Consider the following 18518-nt stretch of genomic DNA (forward strand, 5'->3'; position numbering starts at 1 on the left):
TTCAATGCAGACATTTTTCAGTAGTTAAGCTAAACATCGTTTGGTTTTAAGAAGACTTCAGGGAATTCTTACGGGTTTAAGGTTTAAAGATTATCTCAGGGGAAGAGTTTCAGGGGTTTATCCAACGTTCCTGGCTCCAGAAAGTCTGGAGTCAATGAATTTTAAAAAATTCTGTCCTGCATTTTCCCCCTTTTCATCAGGATTCTTTTATAAAATCTTTGATCAAACGTTCAGTAATTGTAGCCAGGCACAATCCAGTTCTTTTGATCACATGGCAAAGAAGGCACTTGTTCATGGAGCCAAGTAGCCACGTATTCCATATCTTCCTCCTATTCTTGATTCTCCTTCTTCTGTTGCTCCAGGTGAACAGAGTCCACCTGTGTATCTTGGATGGCAGCTTGTAAGCTTTTAAGACACCTGGCACTACACAACAAACTAGAAGGTAGAACAGAAGCACCAAACGTGTCATTAGGCCAATTAACTGGGATGTCTCATGAATCCATGGTCATAAACCTCTAAATCTCATGAGATTTAAGCAGCCTCAGCAAGAACTTTTGTTGTTGTTGTTAGTGTTGTGAATATATTACACAAATTTTGCTAATTCAACTTTTTACAGGTTCCAACTTACCGGTAGTTATTAGAATAATCGGCCACGCAACACTGCCCTTAATCAATGTGGTATTTCTATCACCTTTAACCCCATCTCATTTTCGTTTTCCTTTCCCTCTCACCTCAATAACCACTAATGAAATTTCTTCTCCACACATTTGCTTTTCTTCTCTTTTTACGGAGCCCTGGTATCAGAGTGGTTAAGGACTCGACTGCTAATTGAAAGGTTGGCGGTTTGAACTCACCAGTCACTCCACAGGAGAAAGATGTAACGGTCTGCTTCCGTAAATATTACAGCTTTAGAGCCCTATAGGGCAGTTCTATTCTGTCCTATAGGATTGCCCATGAGTCAGAATCGACTGGATGGCGGTGGATTTGGGTTTGCATTTTTACATCAGTCAAGTCGTACAGTATTTGTCCTTCTGCGATTGACTTATTTCACTCAGCAGAATGTCTCCCAGCTCCATCTGTATTGTAGCATGTGTACTGATAGTTCATTTCTTCTACATTTTGTTTATCCGTTCAAATGTAGATGGGCATTTATGTTGCTTCTACTTTTTGGCTATTGTGAACAGTGCTGCAATGAACTTGGATGTACAAGTCTCTGAGCCTCTGCTTGCAAGTCTTTTGGTTATGTAAGTAGGAGTGGAGTTGCTTGGTCACATGGAAGTTCTATTTTTAGTTTTTGAGGAACCACTACAGTTTTGCTGGAGGGCTTTACCATTTTGCATTCCGACTAGCAATAGGTGTTTCCAATTTCCCTACATCCTAACTTGTTTTTTTTTTCCTGATTTTTTAAATTTGGCTATCCTAGTGGATGTGAAATGGTATGTCTATGGTATTGATTTGCCCCTCTGTAATTGCTACTAAAGAGCATCCTCCTATTGAGTTTCTTAGAGCTATTTTTTACAGAAACTTTTACCCATGGAAGCAGCAGTCAAGAAATCAAATGATGAATTGGGCAAAACTATTGCAAAAGACCAGTTTAAACTGTTAAAAGCAGAAATATCACTTTGAGAAATAAGGTGCACCTGACCCAACCAATAGTATTTTCACTCACCTCATATGCATACAAAAGCTGGAAATGAATAAGGAAGACTCAAGAACTGATGCCTTTGAATTGCGGTGTTGGTGAAGAATATTGAATATACTGTGGACTGCCAGAAAAACGAAGGAATGTGTCTTGGAAGAAGTACAACCAGAACGCTACTTAGAAGCGAGGATGGCGAGAATTCGTCTGACGTACTTTGACTATTATCAGGAGGGAGAAGTCCCTGGAGAAGCGCATCATGCTTGTTAAAGTAGACGAAAGAGAGGAAGACCTTAAATGAGGTGGATTGACACAGTGGCTGCAATGATGGGATCAAGAATAGCAATGGTTGTGAAGATGGTGCAGGACCGGACAGTGTTTGGTTCTGTCGTACGTATGGTGACTATGAGTTGGAACCTACCTGATTGTACCTAAGATCAGCTGTGATTTTATATGCTTATTTTTTTCCTACTCGTGTGTGCTCTGTTAGACAAATAAATTGCAAATATGCAATGCTCAATGCTTCCTTGGTTTGAATGCTACCTGGCCATATCACCTGCTTTCCTTGATAAATTCATGAATATTTTCATTGCTATTTTGTTTTACTTTTTCCCGTATATCCAATGAATGAGATGAATCACTAGTTTCTGTGTTCCTGTTGGAGTCCTGCTGCTTCTCCTGCTCACCGGAAGCGGAAGTGTGCCTCCTTGGTCGGCGTCCGTCCGGCTCCTCCGGTGTGTGGCAGCAACTGCTTCCTGGAGGCCTTTGTGTGTCGGTGCATGGACAGGTGAGGTGGTGGGAGCTGCCCAGACCTGTGCTGCTAAGGAAACGCGGAGACATGTAGGGTCCCGGGCCTCCTGGGGGTTCGGGTCGCTCCGGCGTCTGAATGGCGCGTCCCCATGTGTTGTGGAGACACAGGTGCGCGGTTACCTTGAGCTGCTCCTCAGCCCTCAGTCACTGCTGGCCCCTGCGTATATTTACCGTTTACTGAGCTGTTTCTGGAGGGCTGGGCACGGGGTCGAGGACTTCGTCTAAGGGACCTTCTCTGAGTCTCCAAACACCACTGCCAGGGAGGGACGATTTGTAACGTTTTACAGAAGTCTAATAATCTCGGAGAAATTTAATACCTCGCGCGTAGACAAATATCTACTAAGTAGCAGTGTCTGAACTCAAATGCAAATCTGTTGTTACTTCAAGGGGCATAGTGATCACAGTCTCCCTGCCTGAAACGGCTCCTCTTTCTTTTCTGTCCTTCATCAGGCAGGACTTTTGTTGATTATTAGTGGTCCTGGGGAAATGAAGATTGTGGCGAGGACTATAACCTCCTCCTTTAATGGGTATATGTATTTAGGACTGATGAACAATCAACAAACATGACTTGGAAATAGTACGTAGGTTTAGGAGCATGTTTATCCCAGTTTCAGGAGGAAACCATTTAATACAGGTAGCTTTCGAGGAATTTCTTGGGCGTTAAGGCAGAAATTTTCATCACGATTGTGTGAGAAACCATACAGCCGGTCGTAGTTGGTCCGATATAAAATGTGATGTTGCTGAACGGTCTTAATGCAGGCGACGAACGATTTATTGAGATCACACACCCTGGGTGTGTAGTCTGTGCTAGATTGGGTACTGGGAATTGAACTGTAACCTAACCACTCGGGTTCTGGTCCTGTCTTATTAGCTGATTGAAATAAGATGGACACTGATTGCAAGGGTAACAGAAAGTGGCAAGTTTACTGTCTGCATATACAAGGAGCACCTGGGGTCTAGTGACCTTATGGCCACGTGCTGGCTGACTAGGGGAGCTGGGGAGCTTTTGGTTTTCAGTGGCCTCAGGGGTTGGGTTTGGTACCTGGAGTCTTCTGCTTTTAGCCCTCCCCTGCCTATATTGGGGTGGGGAGAGGGTCAGGTGAAGCATGTGATCTCAATCTGTGCATGCTTCAAGGCATGACTAGGGCTAGTCAATGGACCCAGCCAGTACCTGCTGCGACTTCCTGCTCAAAACAAGCTTGTGGTTAGCAAGACAAAGAGGGGAGGGGGGAGGGGGGAGGGGTGTTGACTGGGGTTTTCAGTATGGCTGACAGCCTGTTTCAGAACCACAGTTTCTGCTACCAAAGAAGCACAGTCCTTAAAAGGTCGACGGCTTCTTGGAGCACAAACCCTGCATATTCCTAGAGTCAGAGCGGCGAAAATTAGGAATGAAGGGAAGATGGGAGGCCCGTGTAATGCCACTAACCCATATACTTCAGATCTTAGAGGGTCAGCGACACTGCAGTGTTGAAAAGGTCCCTTATCTTGTATAATAATTACTTTACACAGTGAAAGAGTGAAGTAGGGCGGCCCTGGGTAGCTGAAAAGGTTCAGATTATTAGCGGAAAGGTTGGTGGATTGAACTCACCCAGATGTGCCTTGAAAGACAGGCCTGTCTATGTGCTCCTGAAAGGTCACAGCGCTGAAAACCCTATGGAGCAAATTTCAAGTGTCTGTATTTCAGTGTCCTGTTGGAGAAATTATTGAGAGTGCCAGTGCTTAATCTTTTTTAAAGTTGCTATGAATTATAGTTCGTGTTTTGTGTGTACATATATATTTATATATTGGTATGGAAGAAGCCTTTTTTTCACATATTAACAAGGTGATCTAGATCTAATTACATTAAAAAACCAATTCTTTACGCACTGCAGTTCTTGAAATATGATTTTATTTCTTTTAAGGTTGGTGTGAAATCTTAGAAATACCAGTTTTCCTCTCAATATCCTCACAGCATCTAAAGCTCCCTCCTTTCACTTATACATTCTAACCAAGAAATTAAATTTCTTTCTTCTTAATACTGTCATTTCATGGTATCTGTGTGTGTTAAAATATATATAACAATTCTTTTTCCTTTTTCAACCATTTTTACATGCAGAATTCAATGTTAATTGCTTTCACCATGTAGTGCAACTATCACCTCTATCAACTTCCAAGATTTTCCATCACCATTAGAAGAAAGTCAGTGTCGCTTAAGCATTAACTCCAGTCCTCTCTCCCAGCTCCCACTAGTAACGATTTGGTCTCTATATACTTGCCTATTACAGATACTTAAGTGGGACTGTACAAGATTTATACTTTTGTCTCTGACTTGTTTAACTTAGCATAGTGTTTTCAAGGTTCATCCATGGCGTAACATTTATGAGAACTTAATCTCTTTTTGTGACCGAATAATATTCTATTTTTTTAATCCATGCGTCTGTTGATGGACATTTGGGTTTTTTTTTTTTACACTTTTTTGCTATTTTGAATAGTGGTGTTTGAACATTGGTGTAAAAATAGCTGTTTGCATCCCTACTTTCAAGCCTTTTGTGTATCTACTTGTTAGGTATCATTGAGGTAATTTTAGACTCATGGTGAGACCACGTGACAGAGTAGAGCTGTAGCGTAGGGTTTTTTTCCTGTAATTTTAACGAAAGCAAATGATGGCGTCTTTGCCACAGAGGCGCTGGGGTGGGTGGAAACTGCCAACTTTTGTTTTCTTTAATTACATAATTTTATACTTTTGTTGTGGAGAATATACACAGCAAAACATACACCAATTCAACATTTTCTACAGGTACCGTTTACTGACATTGATTACGTTTTTCCAGTCACACAACCATTCTCACTGAACTTTTCTGAGTTGTTCTCCCCTTAACATAAACTCAGTGCTCCCTAGGGTTCCTGTCAGCTCTTCTGAGTTGCTGTTGTCAGTTTGATCCCACAGACACAGTTTTCTAAAGAGCAGAATGCTCAAGGCTCATTGTTTACTACTTAAGCTAAACTATTGTTCGATTTTAAGAAGACTCTAACGGATATTTTTGGTTTAAGGTTTAAAGATGATCGCAGGGCAATAGCTTCAGGGGTTCATCCAACCTTCTTGGCTCCAGGAAGCCTGGAGTCCATAAGAATTTGAAATTCTGTTGTGCATTTTCCCTCTTTAGATCAGGATTCTGCTCTAGAAGTTTCGATGAAGATATTCCGTAATGGCAGCCAGGCACTCTCCTGTTCTTCTACTCTCATGGCCAGTGAGGCAGCTGTTCATGGAGGCAGTTACCACACATTCCTTATCCTCCTCCTTTTCCTGACTCAACTTTTTCCTCGGTTGTTCCAGGTGAATACAGACCAACTTTTGTGCCTTGGATGGCAGCTTGTAAGACCCCAGGCACCACACAGTGAACTAGGAGGTTAAATCACTCAACACGTTATTAGGCCAGTTAACTGCGATGTCCCATGAAAGCGTAACGCTCAACCTCCAAAGCAAGGAACCACGTCCCATGAGGTATATGGTTGTTCATCAGCAGCCTCAACATCTGCTCTTTTTGTTGTTATTCGTACCGTCAGTCTTTTGGTTAGCAAGTGGGTACTTAACCATTTGCACCATCTGCACTCCTATAAATGGAAATTTCTGGGTCATAGGCTATTTGTATGTTTAACATTTTGAAAAACAGGCACACTTTTCCACAGAGGCTGAACCATTTTACAACCCACCGGCAATTTCTTCATATTCTCCTCAACTCTTGTTGTTTCTGATAGTAGCCATCCTCCTAGGGATGAGGTGGTGTGTCTTGTGGTTTGGGTTTGCATTTCCCTAATGACAAGGGCATTCATCATCTTTTCATGTGTTTATTGACCATTTGCTTATCATCTTTGGTGAAATGTCTCCTACAGTTTTTTGCCCGATTTTACAATTGTTGCTGACACTTAGGAGGTCTTTCTCTGTCCTGGATACTAAACCCTTATGGCGTGTATGATTCCCAAATGCAGTGAAACCTGCGAAAGCTGGAACCTCTAAGGTGGAAACCTGTCAGAGTAGGAAAACTCAAATATTTTCCATTAAAGAAGTGACCAAAAAATGGCAAGGCTGCGCTGTGTAAAAGGCGGAAAAATTGCAAGACCCAGAAAAAGAAGGCAATCCTGTCAAATTCCAGCTCTCACAGGTTTCGGTGTATTTTCTCCCATTCTGTAGATTGTCTCTTCCCTTTGCTGAGAGTCTTAATTGATCTGTTTTGTCTTTTATTCCTTGAGCTTTTTTCTATTGTAGCTCAGAATCCATTGTTGAAAGCTAGTGTGTGGAGAAAATAAACGTGCTTTTTTTTTTAAACTGTAAAAATATAGTATGAGTCAAAAACTTTAAAAATGCGTACAATAAAACCAATCATTAAACACAACTCTTAATCTCAACATAGTGTTGAATAATGTGGTGCCTTCTATTTTCCTTCTCTACACATAGATATTCTAGAAGTACTCCCATTCTGGATGGGACTTTCCTTTGGGGACATTACTGTTGTCATATTACTTCATGTCGAATTCAAGCCTTCATTCAAAACTACTGAATTTTCCTAGGTGAGAATCTAAGAAATGCTCCTCAGATACCATGGCAATATCAGTTTTGTTTTTTTTTTTTCAGCCAAGAAAGCTTTTTAATTTTATTTGGTTCTTTACCCTCTCTCTCTCTCTCTCTCACACACACACACGGTAGTCATTTAATTTCTTCTTGAACAAGACAGGTTAAACCACATGAAGTTCCATGTTGGCGTTTTTCAAAGTTACCAAAAAGGCAGGTTCTCATGCTTCCTCCAAATACGCCTGGGTGTTTACAAAGATCTAAAGAATTCACTGTAACGTGTACAACTATAAGCAGTGGTTCAGTTAAAATAAGGGATGTCTTCACTCAGGAGAAGTCTTCACACAGCCTTGAAAGTCAAGCAGAAAAAAAGAAGCTTTTCATCCAGAAGTTGACTGTAATTATCAGCCCGTGGTCTGCATCAAGCTCGTCTAGTCCCTTAGTACAGAAACCAAATGTCTGCTGTCAGACGTTGGAATCTGTGCCAGGAACCATTAATTATTTGCTAAAGGCCTCATCCGTGCCAACACTCTGCTCTTCCTCTCCTTTAGCTTGCAGCTTCAGAAGTGGGAATGCAGCCTGTTTCATAGGACACAGTGTGATTGTTCGTGGCCAGCAGAAGACGGCCCACAGGATGAGATTCAGGCTCTTGGGTACCAATGGACTCAGACACCAAGTCCTTCCCATAGCCCACCTGGAACACTAAGGACTGTAACGCTCTGAAACCTAACGTGTCCAAGACAGAGCTTTTAAAATCTCACCTGAACAAATCTACTTCTCACCTGGCTTTCCCAGCCGGTAAGCTGCACCCGCCTTCATTCATTCACTGCATTCAGGGAAACAGTCCAAGCTACCGTGAGAGGGGAGCTCCCTTAGGAAGGCAGCTCTGAACTTTCTTCTCCTATTTCTCTTTTCAGAGGAAGGTACAGTCTCCACCCAGCAGCAAGAGGCAGATATCAACAATGTAAACCAAGCCAACTCTCAATCACATCCAGAAAAAATCCACATATTTTACCCTCTCTGGCAAGACCCTCCACATCTGACTTAAATTGAGAACACCCTCATATTTCATAGGCTCTTGACATCTTTTTAGAAAAAACCTTTTCAGACATGTCAACATTTTCCCTGCCTTTCGGCCTTCACACCAAGTATTTCTGCTGATTAGAGGAAAACTTTTAAACTCTAGGAACTCAATAATTCCTATAATTCTTGTCTCACTTCAAATGTCACCTCTGCAGAAAGTGCCCCTCCTGTCTCCTCTGTTATTCCCACTCATTTCTATGTTTAAATGTCATTGAGGTTTCCAGAATGAGGTAAATCCAATTGAGGTTGACATTAACCTTCATCATGCAAGTAGAAACAAACTGAGTGCAATGTTCCATTTCCCTATGTGACAGACTTTTAGCAAGCCCAAAACTGTGAAGCTCTGCATTGTGCTGCTGGCAGCTTTCATGCCCTCTCTGCTCTGTTGGTTGCTTAAGGGTCTGGTGAGTCTACTTGAGCTGTGATGCCCACTAGCCAGGTGCTGCTATTTCAATTAAAAGTAATTAAAACTAAAAGTAGAGTTCCTTCATTCCACTAGTCATATATTCTGTGGTGAATAGGCACATAGGGCTAGTGACTACCATATTGGGCTGTACAGAAACAGAACATGTCTATCTTCACATAAAGTACTCTTGGATAGTGCTGCTGAAGACTATATATAACAGGTAATAATCTGTGTGTGTCCTCAATGATCAGTGTCACAGGCCAGAAGGAACAAGAAGACAAAATACAGAGTGTCTGCCCATAGATTTATAGTCTAGCTTGGGAGACAGTTTTAAAGAAAGAATGAAAAACTAAGGATATGTGTTATCTGTATTAAAAAGACCTAACCCGAGAGTGAGGTTCAACTGCTTGAAAAGGGAAATTATCTCAGTGAAGATTCAGAAAATTGTTTTTTTTTAGCTACATGCAGTGCTGTGTAGAGCTGATATCATTTTGTATGGGTGGGAGTGGAAAGAGTATTTCAGTTGGGAAAACTAAATGTGTAAATCCCTGAGGCAGCAGAGAACCCAGTATTATCCATTCATTGATGGAAGACAGAGATGATTAAAGCAGAGAAAACAACAAGTGAGTGGTGAGGTTTGTGTGAGCTGGATTGGAACAGGTCGTTTAGAACCGTGCTGAAAACTCTGGGCTTTTGGAAGGCCCATGGACAGCCACTGATGGGCACTGAGCATTTCCTATGCCACAGATAGAATTTGGAAGTGACAACGATGATTGAATGATGTCAGGCAGGAGGTTGTTATGAACAAATTAGGGAAGACTGTGAGGAGGCCTAGACGTGGAGATTGATTGTGAATCAGGAAGATAGCCAGTGATACAATAGAGGTGTGGATGGATGAAAGGGCATCCCTTCATAGACTGCTCATTCCTGTACATCACTGAATGCTTCTCACCTTTGAATGTCAATGTGGATAACCCCCGGATCTGGTTGAAATGCAAATTTCGATTGAGAAATTCTGGGATGGGACTTGAGATTTAAACATAGTGAACAAGCTCCTGATTTATGCTGGGAATACTAGTCGAGAAATAATGATGTGAATTAAAATTAGCGAGCTGTATTACAGAAAATAAAAAAAAGAAGGATAACGTGTAGAGGGGAGACACTCGTGTAAAGATCTTGCAACGGAGAATTCATTGACAGTGAGACCAAGAAATGAAATAGGACTCAAGTTGGAAAGGGCGCAGGGAGAAAAGAAATAGGAAGTGAGGCACGAGAAGGGTCCTTAGTGAAAGCATAAAGATTTTCTGATTTATTTGTTGATCTATTTAATACCAGAAAGAGAAAGTGTTCAGGAATCCCCCCAGATTTCTCAAAATCTTAGTGAGTGGTGTTCTCATGGTTTGAAAATGAAGGGGGAGAAAATACCAGAAAAGTCAAGGGGCAGAAAGAAATGTTAGTTAATTCCAAAGGAACAGAAAAATACTGATCAGATATTAGTGTCATAAATAAGATGAAAAAGTTTTAGAAAAGCACAGTGAAAGGTTTTTTACAGCACATAACTTAAAAATAAATGAACCATGATGAGTTCATTGTCAATATATGAAAAGTATGTTCTTTCTTAAAAATTCATCCATGTAAATGTCAGATAACACTGAGATTTGATATTAGGAACAAAGATACATAGGTAAGCCCACAACTTGAACATTGGATCCCTAAGTCCCTGGAGGAAATCAGGTTCAAGTTTGGCAGCCTGGCCAGGCCTGGTTGCTCCTCATGCTGTGGGAGAGGTAAATTCCTCCATCTGTGATCTTGCTGCAGAAAGGAGAAGTCTGGGGAGCTGCCTGAAGAATGCAAGTGTGTGCTGTAGGGGCTGGAGCCTGTTCTGCCTTTAGTGTAAAGGCCCTCAGGGTGGAGCATTGCCCTGAGCCTGGTAGGAGGCCAAAGGCCTGTCACTCCCTGCTTCCTCAACACTGTTTCCTCTACATCCTTCTTCTATTTCAGGTCTCAGGTGTGGTGCAGGGAGAACTAGTCCAGTCCAGGCAGCTGGGGACCTCAGGCGACCCTCTGGCACATCCATCAATCACAGGGAAGGATTTCAATTGCTGTCACTGGTGTGTGGACCAAACATTATTCATCTGCCTCCAGACTGCCCAGGCCTCTGCTTCCAGTCCTGTCCCTCTTCCTGGAAGTGGCTTCTTGGGGTCAGAGACGTCATTCCATAGACGCCCAGAAGCTGGAGAAGAAAATGGTGAGTTCCACGCAGAACTGGGTTATCCTTAGCATTATGTGGGTGAGGCTGGATCTGAATTGTTGGGGAAGCAGCCGTGTGCTGCGGGACTGTGGTTTCAGTGAAGAAGACAGTGACAGAGGAGACTGAGGAACTGAGCCCTAGGAGGCACCCTAATACCTTGCTCCACTGTCTCTGGGCCCTTCATCCCTACATACATGGCATTTGAAGATTTGAATACCTGGTGTCACCTTCCTTATGTGACTCTCAGAGGTAGCATCACACGGTGTTAATATCCCCACCCTACCCCCCGGTTCTTGGTGTTCTGTGTTGAATGACAGAGTGTTCTCTCCTGAATCTGAAGACGGAGCAGCTCTGGCTGTGGAGGCTGAGCCCCGACCCTCTAGAGCCATCCTTGTCCCATGTCTCTGAACAGTGTTCTTGAGTCTCCCTAGGCACTGGAGCACTTTGAGTCTTAAAAGGATTGAGAGGTATCATACCAGTTTCCTCCACTGCTCAAAAGTGTAAAATTACTCAGCATTTCACTAAGATTAAAAGCCAGATTCTTTTCAGTTGCCAAGGAGTTCCCCCGAACATGATAAGCCCACTGACCCCAATCACCCGTCCAGATTCCTAATCCGGTTTTTCATCTGCATTGCATTCTGCTCCAGCCACGCGGGGCCTTTGGCTCTTCCTAAGACATCCAAGACACCTTCACACCTTCTGACCTGTGCTCTGGCTGTTTCCTCCTTCTAGAACGGTTTCTTCTCAAAGACCTGAATTCTTTTATAGAACATATTGCCACATGATAGTTATATATACATGTTTATGTATTTAAATTTACTGTCCCCACTCAAAGAATTTACTATCCATGTTCATCTGGGTGTTCGTTTTGTTCACTGCTGTATCTGCTTTGCCAATGTGCAGTAGACTCTGTGTCAGTAGTACCTGAATCAATTTTAATGAATGAATGTAGCCACTTAAGGGTCTGGAGGGAAGAAGTCTTGTCTGAGACACAGGGCTTTGCCAGGAGAACTATGTCCTGGTTGTATGAATTGAATAGAGTGTTTACCTTTGTCTCCTCTTCCTATTATCCACGAGGACTTCAGATCATCGAGTGGGTTTGGGTTTTTGTTTTATTTTTTTTGTGGTGTTATTGGACGGTAACAGCAAAAATAACAACAAAACTGCATGCATATGGACAGAAATGGAGTTGTCAGCAATTTAGACTTTAAAGAGAAATTGACCTGCATTGTGATCCTGGCTCAGCAGAGTTCCATGTGGGAAACACTGAGGATGTGATTAAATGATCGTCTCTAACTTTACTCAGCTATGCCCTGTCTGAAATAATATCTGCTTAGAAGAGTCATGAAAGAAAAATCACAGTTGCTCAGTACATGGGACATTTCATCATTATTCTATAATAAATACCAGGGTTTTTGCTGAGTTTAAAATATATAAGCTCGCCCACTGCAGTGGAGGAGACCTTTGACTTTGGGCTCTGGTTCAAAGTTGTTGTGACCCCACCATACCAGGACGGATTAGAGATGTCATAATCTGCTCACGTCACCATTTCCCTGAGAAGAGGAGTCTTCTTTCTCTAAAATTACTCTGTTTTAGCACTGAAGGCGTCTTTTAGCAGCCTTTTCTCTCCTCTTGACACGAGGAACCCAAAGGATTGCTGCTGTTTCAGAAAGGTCACTCTTACAGACCAGGGGATTCCAGTGGTCAGGGTTCAGGTAGTCATGGTTAGGTGCCTTCCAGGGGCTGCGCATGTGAGAGAATTCTAAAGCACAGCCCCTAGAGGGCTGGTGTGTAAGTCTATTTCTTAGGCTTCATAGGCAATTTAACCAGTAAACTCTCTGCATTTCAGCTCTACTTATAATATTAATTTTTTTGTAGTAGAAGTTATACCTAACAAAATGTTTGTCAATTCAACAGCGTTTACATGTATACTTTGGTGACACTGATTACGTTTATCATGTTTTACAGTCATTCCAACGAAAAACCAAACCAAGTGCCATCAAGTTGATTCCGACTCACAGCGACCGTATAGGACAGAGTAGAACTGCCCACATAGACTTTCCAAGGAGTGCCTGGCGGATTTGAACTGCTGGCCCTTTGGTTAGCAGCCGTAGCACTTAACCACTATGCCACCAGGGTTTCCAAATGGAAATGGTAACCTTTTGTCACTGAGGAAACACAAGGGCGTGCTGTCCTTGTTTCTGTAGAGGTTGTGCTCCTTGTCGTCTTCTAACATTAGACTGTGTTTGTGGACCTATCACATTCCCACCTTGGGCCTTGGTGCTCTCTGTTGAATGAGAGTCTCCTGACTTGAATCAGCCACATGCTGACCTCCAAGAGTTGAAGAAAATATGACCAGCTCAGTGTTTCGGTTGCCAGTGTGTTGATATTGGCCCCTGGTCCTCTCATGGTTGTGAGAAACAAAAGCAAAACTGCCCTTCTGCAGTGTTTACCAGTTACTATACATCATCCTGTCTCCACCCGGTGCTTTATGTTTTGTTGAGTGTGTTCTGGTAGGGCTTACGGAAGGAGTGGTAATTGTTTGTTCACAAGGAAGTGAAGATCTGAATGAGAGCATTTCTCTAATGTCTGCTATGTTTTCTAACCATTCCAGAGTGTAAAGAGAGAGGAGAATACAAGTGCAATTGGTTGCAGTCGAACTGTAGAGAGATAATTTCAGTGCTGGGCGTCTGTGAGACAGAAAGCAATCAGTGAGGAAGTGAATGTAGTTAGTGAAGGGACGAGGCTGATGGCCATACCCTAGAGTAGACCTTGATAGTACACAGAACCTTGTGTCAAATCCCTAAGAATTCTCTGTTCCCCAGGACTGTCAGCCTCACCCTTCATTCTTGTACACACTGAAGTCCATGGTACCTTGCTGATGCAGAATGTGTCAATGTTTTAGGACTCAGTGGTTGTTGAGGATGTGGCTGTGGTCTTTACCCCGGAAGAGTGGGCTTTGCTGGATCTTACTCAGAGAAAACTCTACAGAGATGTGATGATCGAAACCTTCAGAAACCTGGCCTCAGTAGGTAAGAACAGATTCCTTTTTTTTTCTTCTTTTTTCTGTTATTCCTTTAGTGAGCAAACCTCTTTTACTCATTAACTTTACTCCAGAATTTGGGCTGAGCAATGAGAATGAATCATTAAACAAAGCAGGCATGGTCCTTTGGTCTATAGAGCTCATGTATCTTGGCTTCTCCGTGAACACAAAGCACTATGTATTACACTTAGCTTTCACTTCTCTTGTGATTAAAAGCCTTGAGGCTCTTGAAGTGTTGTAAATGTAAGCATTGGCTTTAGGGGTCACTTTGGGGTACAGACGGTATTGTATTTTGGGACCACGTAGAGTATTACTGTGTTGATTACAAGTTTGACATGATTATTTTGCTGCAAATCAACCCACACCTGTCTATCTTCAGAGACCCTGAAGAGCAAAGTATTGGCTCAATATCAAGGAACTCCTCATTACTCTTCACTGCCTTCCCTCATGATAAGCGTTTCTTCATGAGCACCATGTCAGCGCTACACATTTGTTTTCCCAGAGACACAACTTCACGGAAACCTGAGCTTCCTTTTCTGACTTTAGTGATCCTTTCACAGCTGCGGTCATGCGGATCCTTTTTCTCATTTAATGTTACATGTATATCGTGTCCAATATCTTTCTACTTAGCTCTAATTACGCTTATTCATGTCACCATTACTCTCAAGGTTCCTAAAAGTATGTCCTAGTAAATTGCTTCTAAACCATTGGTAAAGTGCTGAAACCGTGAAATGTGGCTACGTCTTTATTAACAGTGGTCCTTTTTCCCCTAATAATTTCTTTCTGTTTGTTTCATATCGCGAACCTCAACTTGAATTATTGGGTCAGATTTTGGAAACCTTAAGGATGGAGAAAAGTTACCCAGGAAACATATAATGATGCGATACATAAAAAATAACATCTGGTCGTCCACGTTAGGAGAAATCTCTGAATTACATAGTAATAAAGATGATCATAAAAACCAAGAGAGACGTTTGAGGTGAGTGTCATTCAAAGAAGAGAAAGCGGTGCTTCACGAGACAATCCTGAGTTGTGATGACCTTAAAATACACATTCGTATGTTCATGTGTGTATACCAAGGTTTCCAACTGTTTCACAACAGTTCAGTAATTGTAAACATAAAGAAGGTTGGTGTACGCATTGCATAGCCTCCAAACCTATTGCCTGTTGGATTTTGACCTGAGCAGAGAACAGTTGGCGGTGCCCTGCACAAACACGGTGTCCCACTACACCGCTTTGAATGTGTGTTTCTCGTCATACTCCTGCTATTCAGGATTCTGCAGCAGGTTCCTGAAACTTTTTTGGAATCCATGCAGGTGGGATTATTCACAGTACTGTGCGGAGCGACACGCATTGAAACCTATGAGATTGCCTGCCATCTTTGTTCAGGGCCCTGTGGTGTTTCCAACACAGGTTTAAATCCGATGGGCAGCAGATATTCAACGCAAACACTGCCCTTATTTACGTTGGCAATTTTTGAAGTAATACGAACCAGTTCGAAGCCCTGACATGTACTCATACATATATAAATATATATGTGTATGTATATTTGTATATGTATAAACTTTGCTGTAAACTTACGTGTTCAGGGAATTTTCACAACTTTTTCATAAATGTGTGTCAGACATTGAGTATTTGAAACATATTTCACTTACACACAATGATCAGAAAGCCTCATATTTTAGAAAAACAGTGACAATTATGGTAGTATTTCTGCTAGATGATTTAAGCTATGAAACAGGAGAGAAGTCAAGCCAAAAACTGCGTGTTCACTTTGTTTGGTAATGAGGAAGTGGAAATAATTGATTTCCAACATGTTACCTGTTTTTAACAGAATTCATACAGTAGAAAACCTCTGTGAAAGTAACGAAGGCAATCAGTGTGGGAAAACCTTCAGCCGGGTTCCAAATCTTACCGTGCAGAAAAGAAATCCTCCAGAAGTAAATCCTTTTGAATGCTCTGACTGTGCAAAAGCCATCATGGATCCCTCATCACATAACCACCATGCCTGTCAGTTTATTGCATGTAGAGAAGCCTGTGGTGGTACCACTCCTATGAGACCTCTTAGTGGCAAGAAACCCCGTAAGTGTGAGGTATGTGGAAAGGATTTCATTTGTATCTCAACTCTTAAGAATCCTGTGACAACACTCACTAGTGACAATCAGTATAAATGTAATGAGTATGGGAAAGATTTCTGTAGTTTCTCGTCCTTTTGGACACATGTGAGAGGTCACAAGGGTGAATGTAAAGAAAGTTCTTCTAGTGACCCTTTATCCCTCCTTTTCTCTAACAGAGATAAGCCCTATGAATGTAGGGAATTTAGGAAAGCCTTTAGTTTTTCCTCAGCCCTCACTGCACATTTAGGAACTCACAGTGAAGAGAGGCCTTACGAATGTAATGAATGTGGGAAAGCCTTTAGATGGCCCTCATACCTCACTAAGCATATGCGAACTCACAGTGGAGAGAGGCCTTATGAATGTAAGGAATGTGGGAAAGGCTTTAGTCAGTCAGGACACCTCACTACCCATATAAGAACTCACACTGGGCAGAGGCCTTATGAATGTAAGGAATGTGGGAAAGCCTTTAGTCGGGTCTCAACCCTCACTACACATATAACAACTCACAGTGGAGAGAAGCCTTATGAATGTAAGCAATGTGGGAAAGCTTTTAGGCAGTTCTCAGGCCTCATATCACATAGAAGGATTCATACTGGAGAAAGGCCATATCAATGTAAGGAATGTGGGAAAGCCTTTAGGTATTCTTCAGCCATCGCTTTGCATAGGAGAATTCATAGCGCTGTCAGGCCTTATGAATGTAAGGAATGTGGGAAATCATTTAAGTATTCTTCTACCTTCACTTCACATATAAGAATTCACAGTGGAGAGAGGCCTTATGAATGTAAGGAATGTGGGAAAGTCTTTAGGCAATCCTCAAACCTCACTGTACATAGAAGGATTCACAGTGGAGAAAGGCCTTACGAATGTAAGGAATGTGGAAAAGCCTTTAATTGTTCCTCACATCTCAGTAATCATAGAAGAACTCACAGTGGAGACAAGGCATATAAACGTACACAATGTGGGAAAGCCTTTAGTCAGGTCTCATTCCTCACTAAACATACAAGAACTCACAGTGCAGAGAAGCCTTATGAATGTAAACAGTGTGGGAAAGCCTTTAGACAGTCCTCAGACGTCGTGACACATAGAAGAGTTCATACTGGAGAGAGGCCATATCAATGTAAGGAATGTGGGAAGGCCTTCGTGATTTCTCGTCCTTCAGAAGACATATAAAAACTCATCGTGGAGGACTTAGGAATGTCAGGAGTGTGAGAAAGCCTTTCCTTGTTCATCACACCTCATATCACATATAAGATCTCACTGTGGAGAGACTACTCTGTCTAAAGGGGGGTGTTTCATTCTTAATTCTGTAATTTCAAACAGCAAATTTCTGAAAGTCAGTGATAAAAGAACAAAGTTTCTCAGTGTGTAACAAAGCAGTACTACCTCCAAGAAGGAGTCATTCGAATTCCTTTGTGCCTATGAAAGTTTCATTTTCACTATGGAGTTGTCTTCATCAGTGTTTCTTACTTTCTCAGTCCAAGCCAAATTTTACCTTTCGGAAAGTCCTTGACTATAACAAATAAGCCTGTAGGGACTAGCCAGGAGCAAATGTGGTTTTATATTTGTTAATATTTTTATGGATGTTATACAATGAAATGCACTCTTCTTGTATTTAGTTTAAGAGTGTTTTTTGAAAAAAATTATATTCCATGGGAATTCCACTTTGGAATACAAGCTGACAGTTCCTTCAAAATCTAAACACAGGCCTCCCATTCTGATCCAGCAGTAACACTCCTAGATATTTACCCACATGAGTTAAAAACATATATCCATATAAAAACCTGCTCACAAATGTTTATAGCAGCTTTCTTCATAATTACAATAATTGAAAGCACCCAAAATGTCATTGAATAGGTAAATGGGTAAACAAATAGTGAGACATCCATGCAATGGTGTATTATTCAGCGATGAAAATAATTAAGCTATCAAGGTAGGAAAAGTTATGGAAGAATCTGAAATCCACACTAAATGAAAGAAGCTGGTCTAGAAAAGCTACATCCTGTGTGATCCCAAGCCGATGACGTTCTGGAAAAGTATGAAGTGTAGAGGCAGTACAAAGATCATTGATTGCCAGGGGTTTGGGGAGGGGGAGGAGGAACGAATAGGTGGAGCCCAGGGAATTTTTACAACTGCGTAACTATTCTGTAGGATATGTAATAATGGACTCATGACATTATGCATTTATCAAAACCTAACACAAAGAGTGAATCCTGATGAAGTCTATGTATTTTAGTTAAAAACCACGTCTCACTATTGATGTGCCAGTTGTTACAAACGTACCCCACACCACAGGAATGCAAGATGTTAATAGGAGAAACACTGGGTGTAGGTGGGGTGCATGGGGACTGTGTACTTGATGCACAATTTTTTAGTAAATACGTCTCTAAAAATAGTCAATTTCAAAACTATGAAAAATATGGCATCCCATTTTTGTTTGGGTTTTATAACAGAGGGTGCAGAATCTATCCAAGTTTCTGATATCTCTTTTGTATGAGCTAAGTAGGCATTATTTGTTTTTGTTTCTTATAAGTGAATTTAAAAACTATTGTAAAATACATGTAAAAAATAAATTTGCCATTTTAACCATCTGAAGTGTACAAATGCATTAGTTACATTGACAATG

At 41.6% G+C, this 18518-nt stretch overlaps 1 protein-coding gene across 1 annotated transcript; it reads left to right on the forward strand.

Moving 5' to 3' along the window:
• Window positions 1-1831: 1831 nt before the first annotated feature.
• LOC135229068 (zinc finger protein OZF-like) lies at window positions 1832-17356 on the forward strand. The gene is made up of 3 exons (XM_064278859.1): window positions 1832-1851; window positions 2304-2426; window positions 15613-17356. The coding sequence occupies exons 1-3, from the start codon at window positions 1832-1834 to the stop codon at window positions 17063-17065; spliced, it is 1596 nt and encodes a 531-aa protein (XP_064134929.1). The 3' UTR covers window positions 17066-17356.
• Window positions 17357-18518: the final 1162 nt, after the last annotated feature.

This window comes from Loxodonta africana, chromosome Y (genome assembly GCF_030014295.1).
Source record: "Loxodonta africana isolate mLoxAfr1 chromosome Y, mLoxAfr1.hap2, whole genome shotgun sequence".
Lineage (NCBI taxonomy): Eukaryota > Metazoa > Chordata > Mammalia > Proboscidea > Elephantidae > Loxodonta > Loxodonta africana.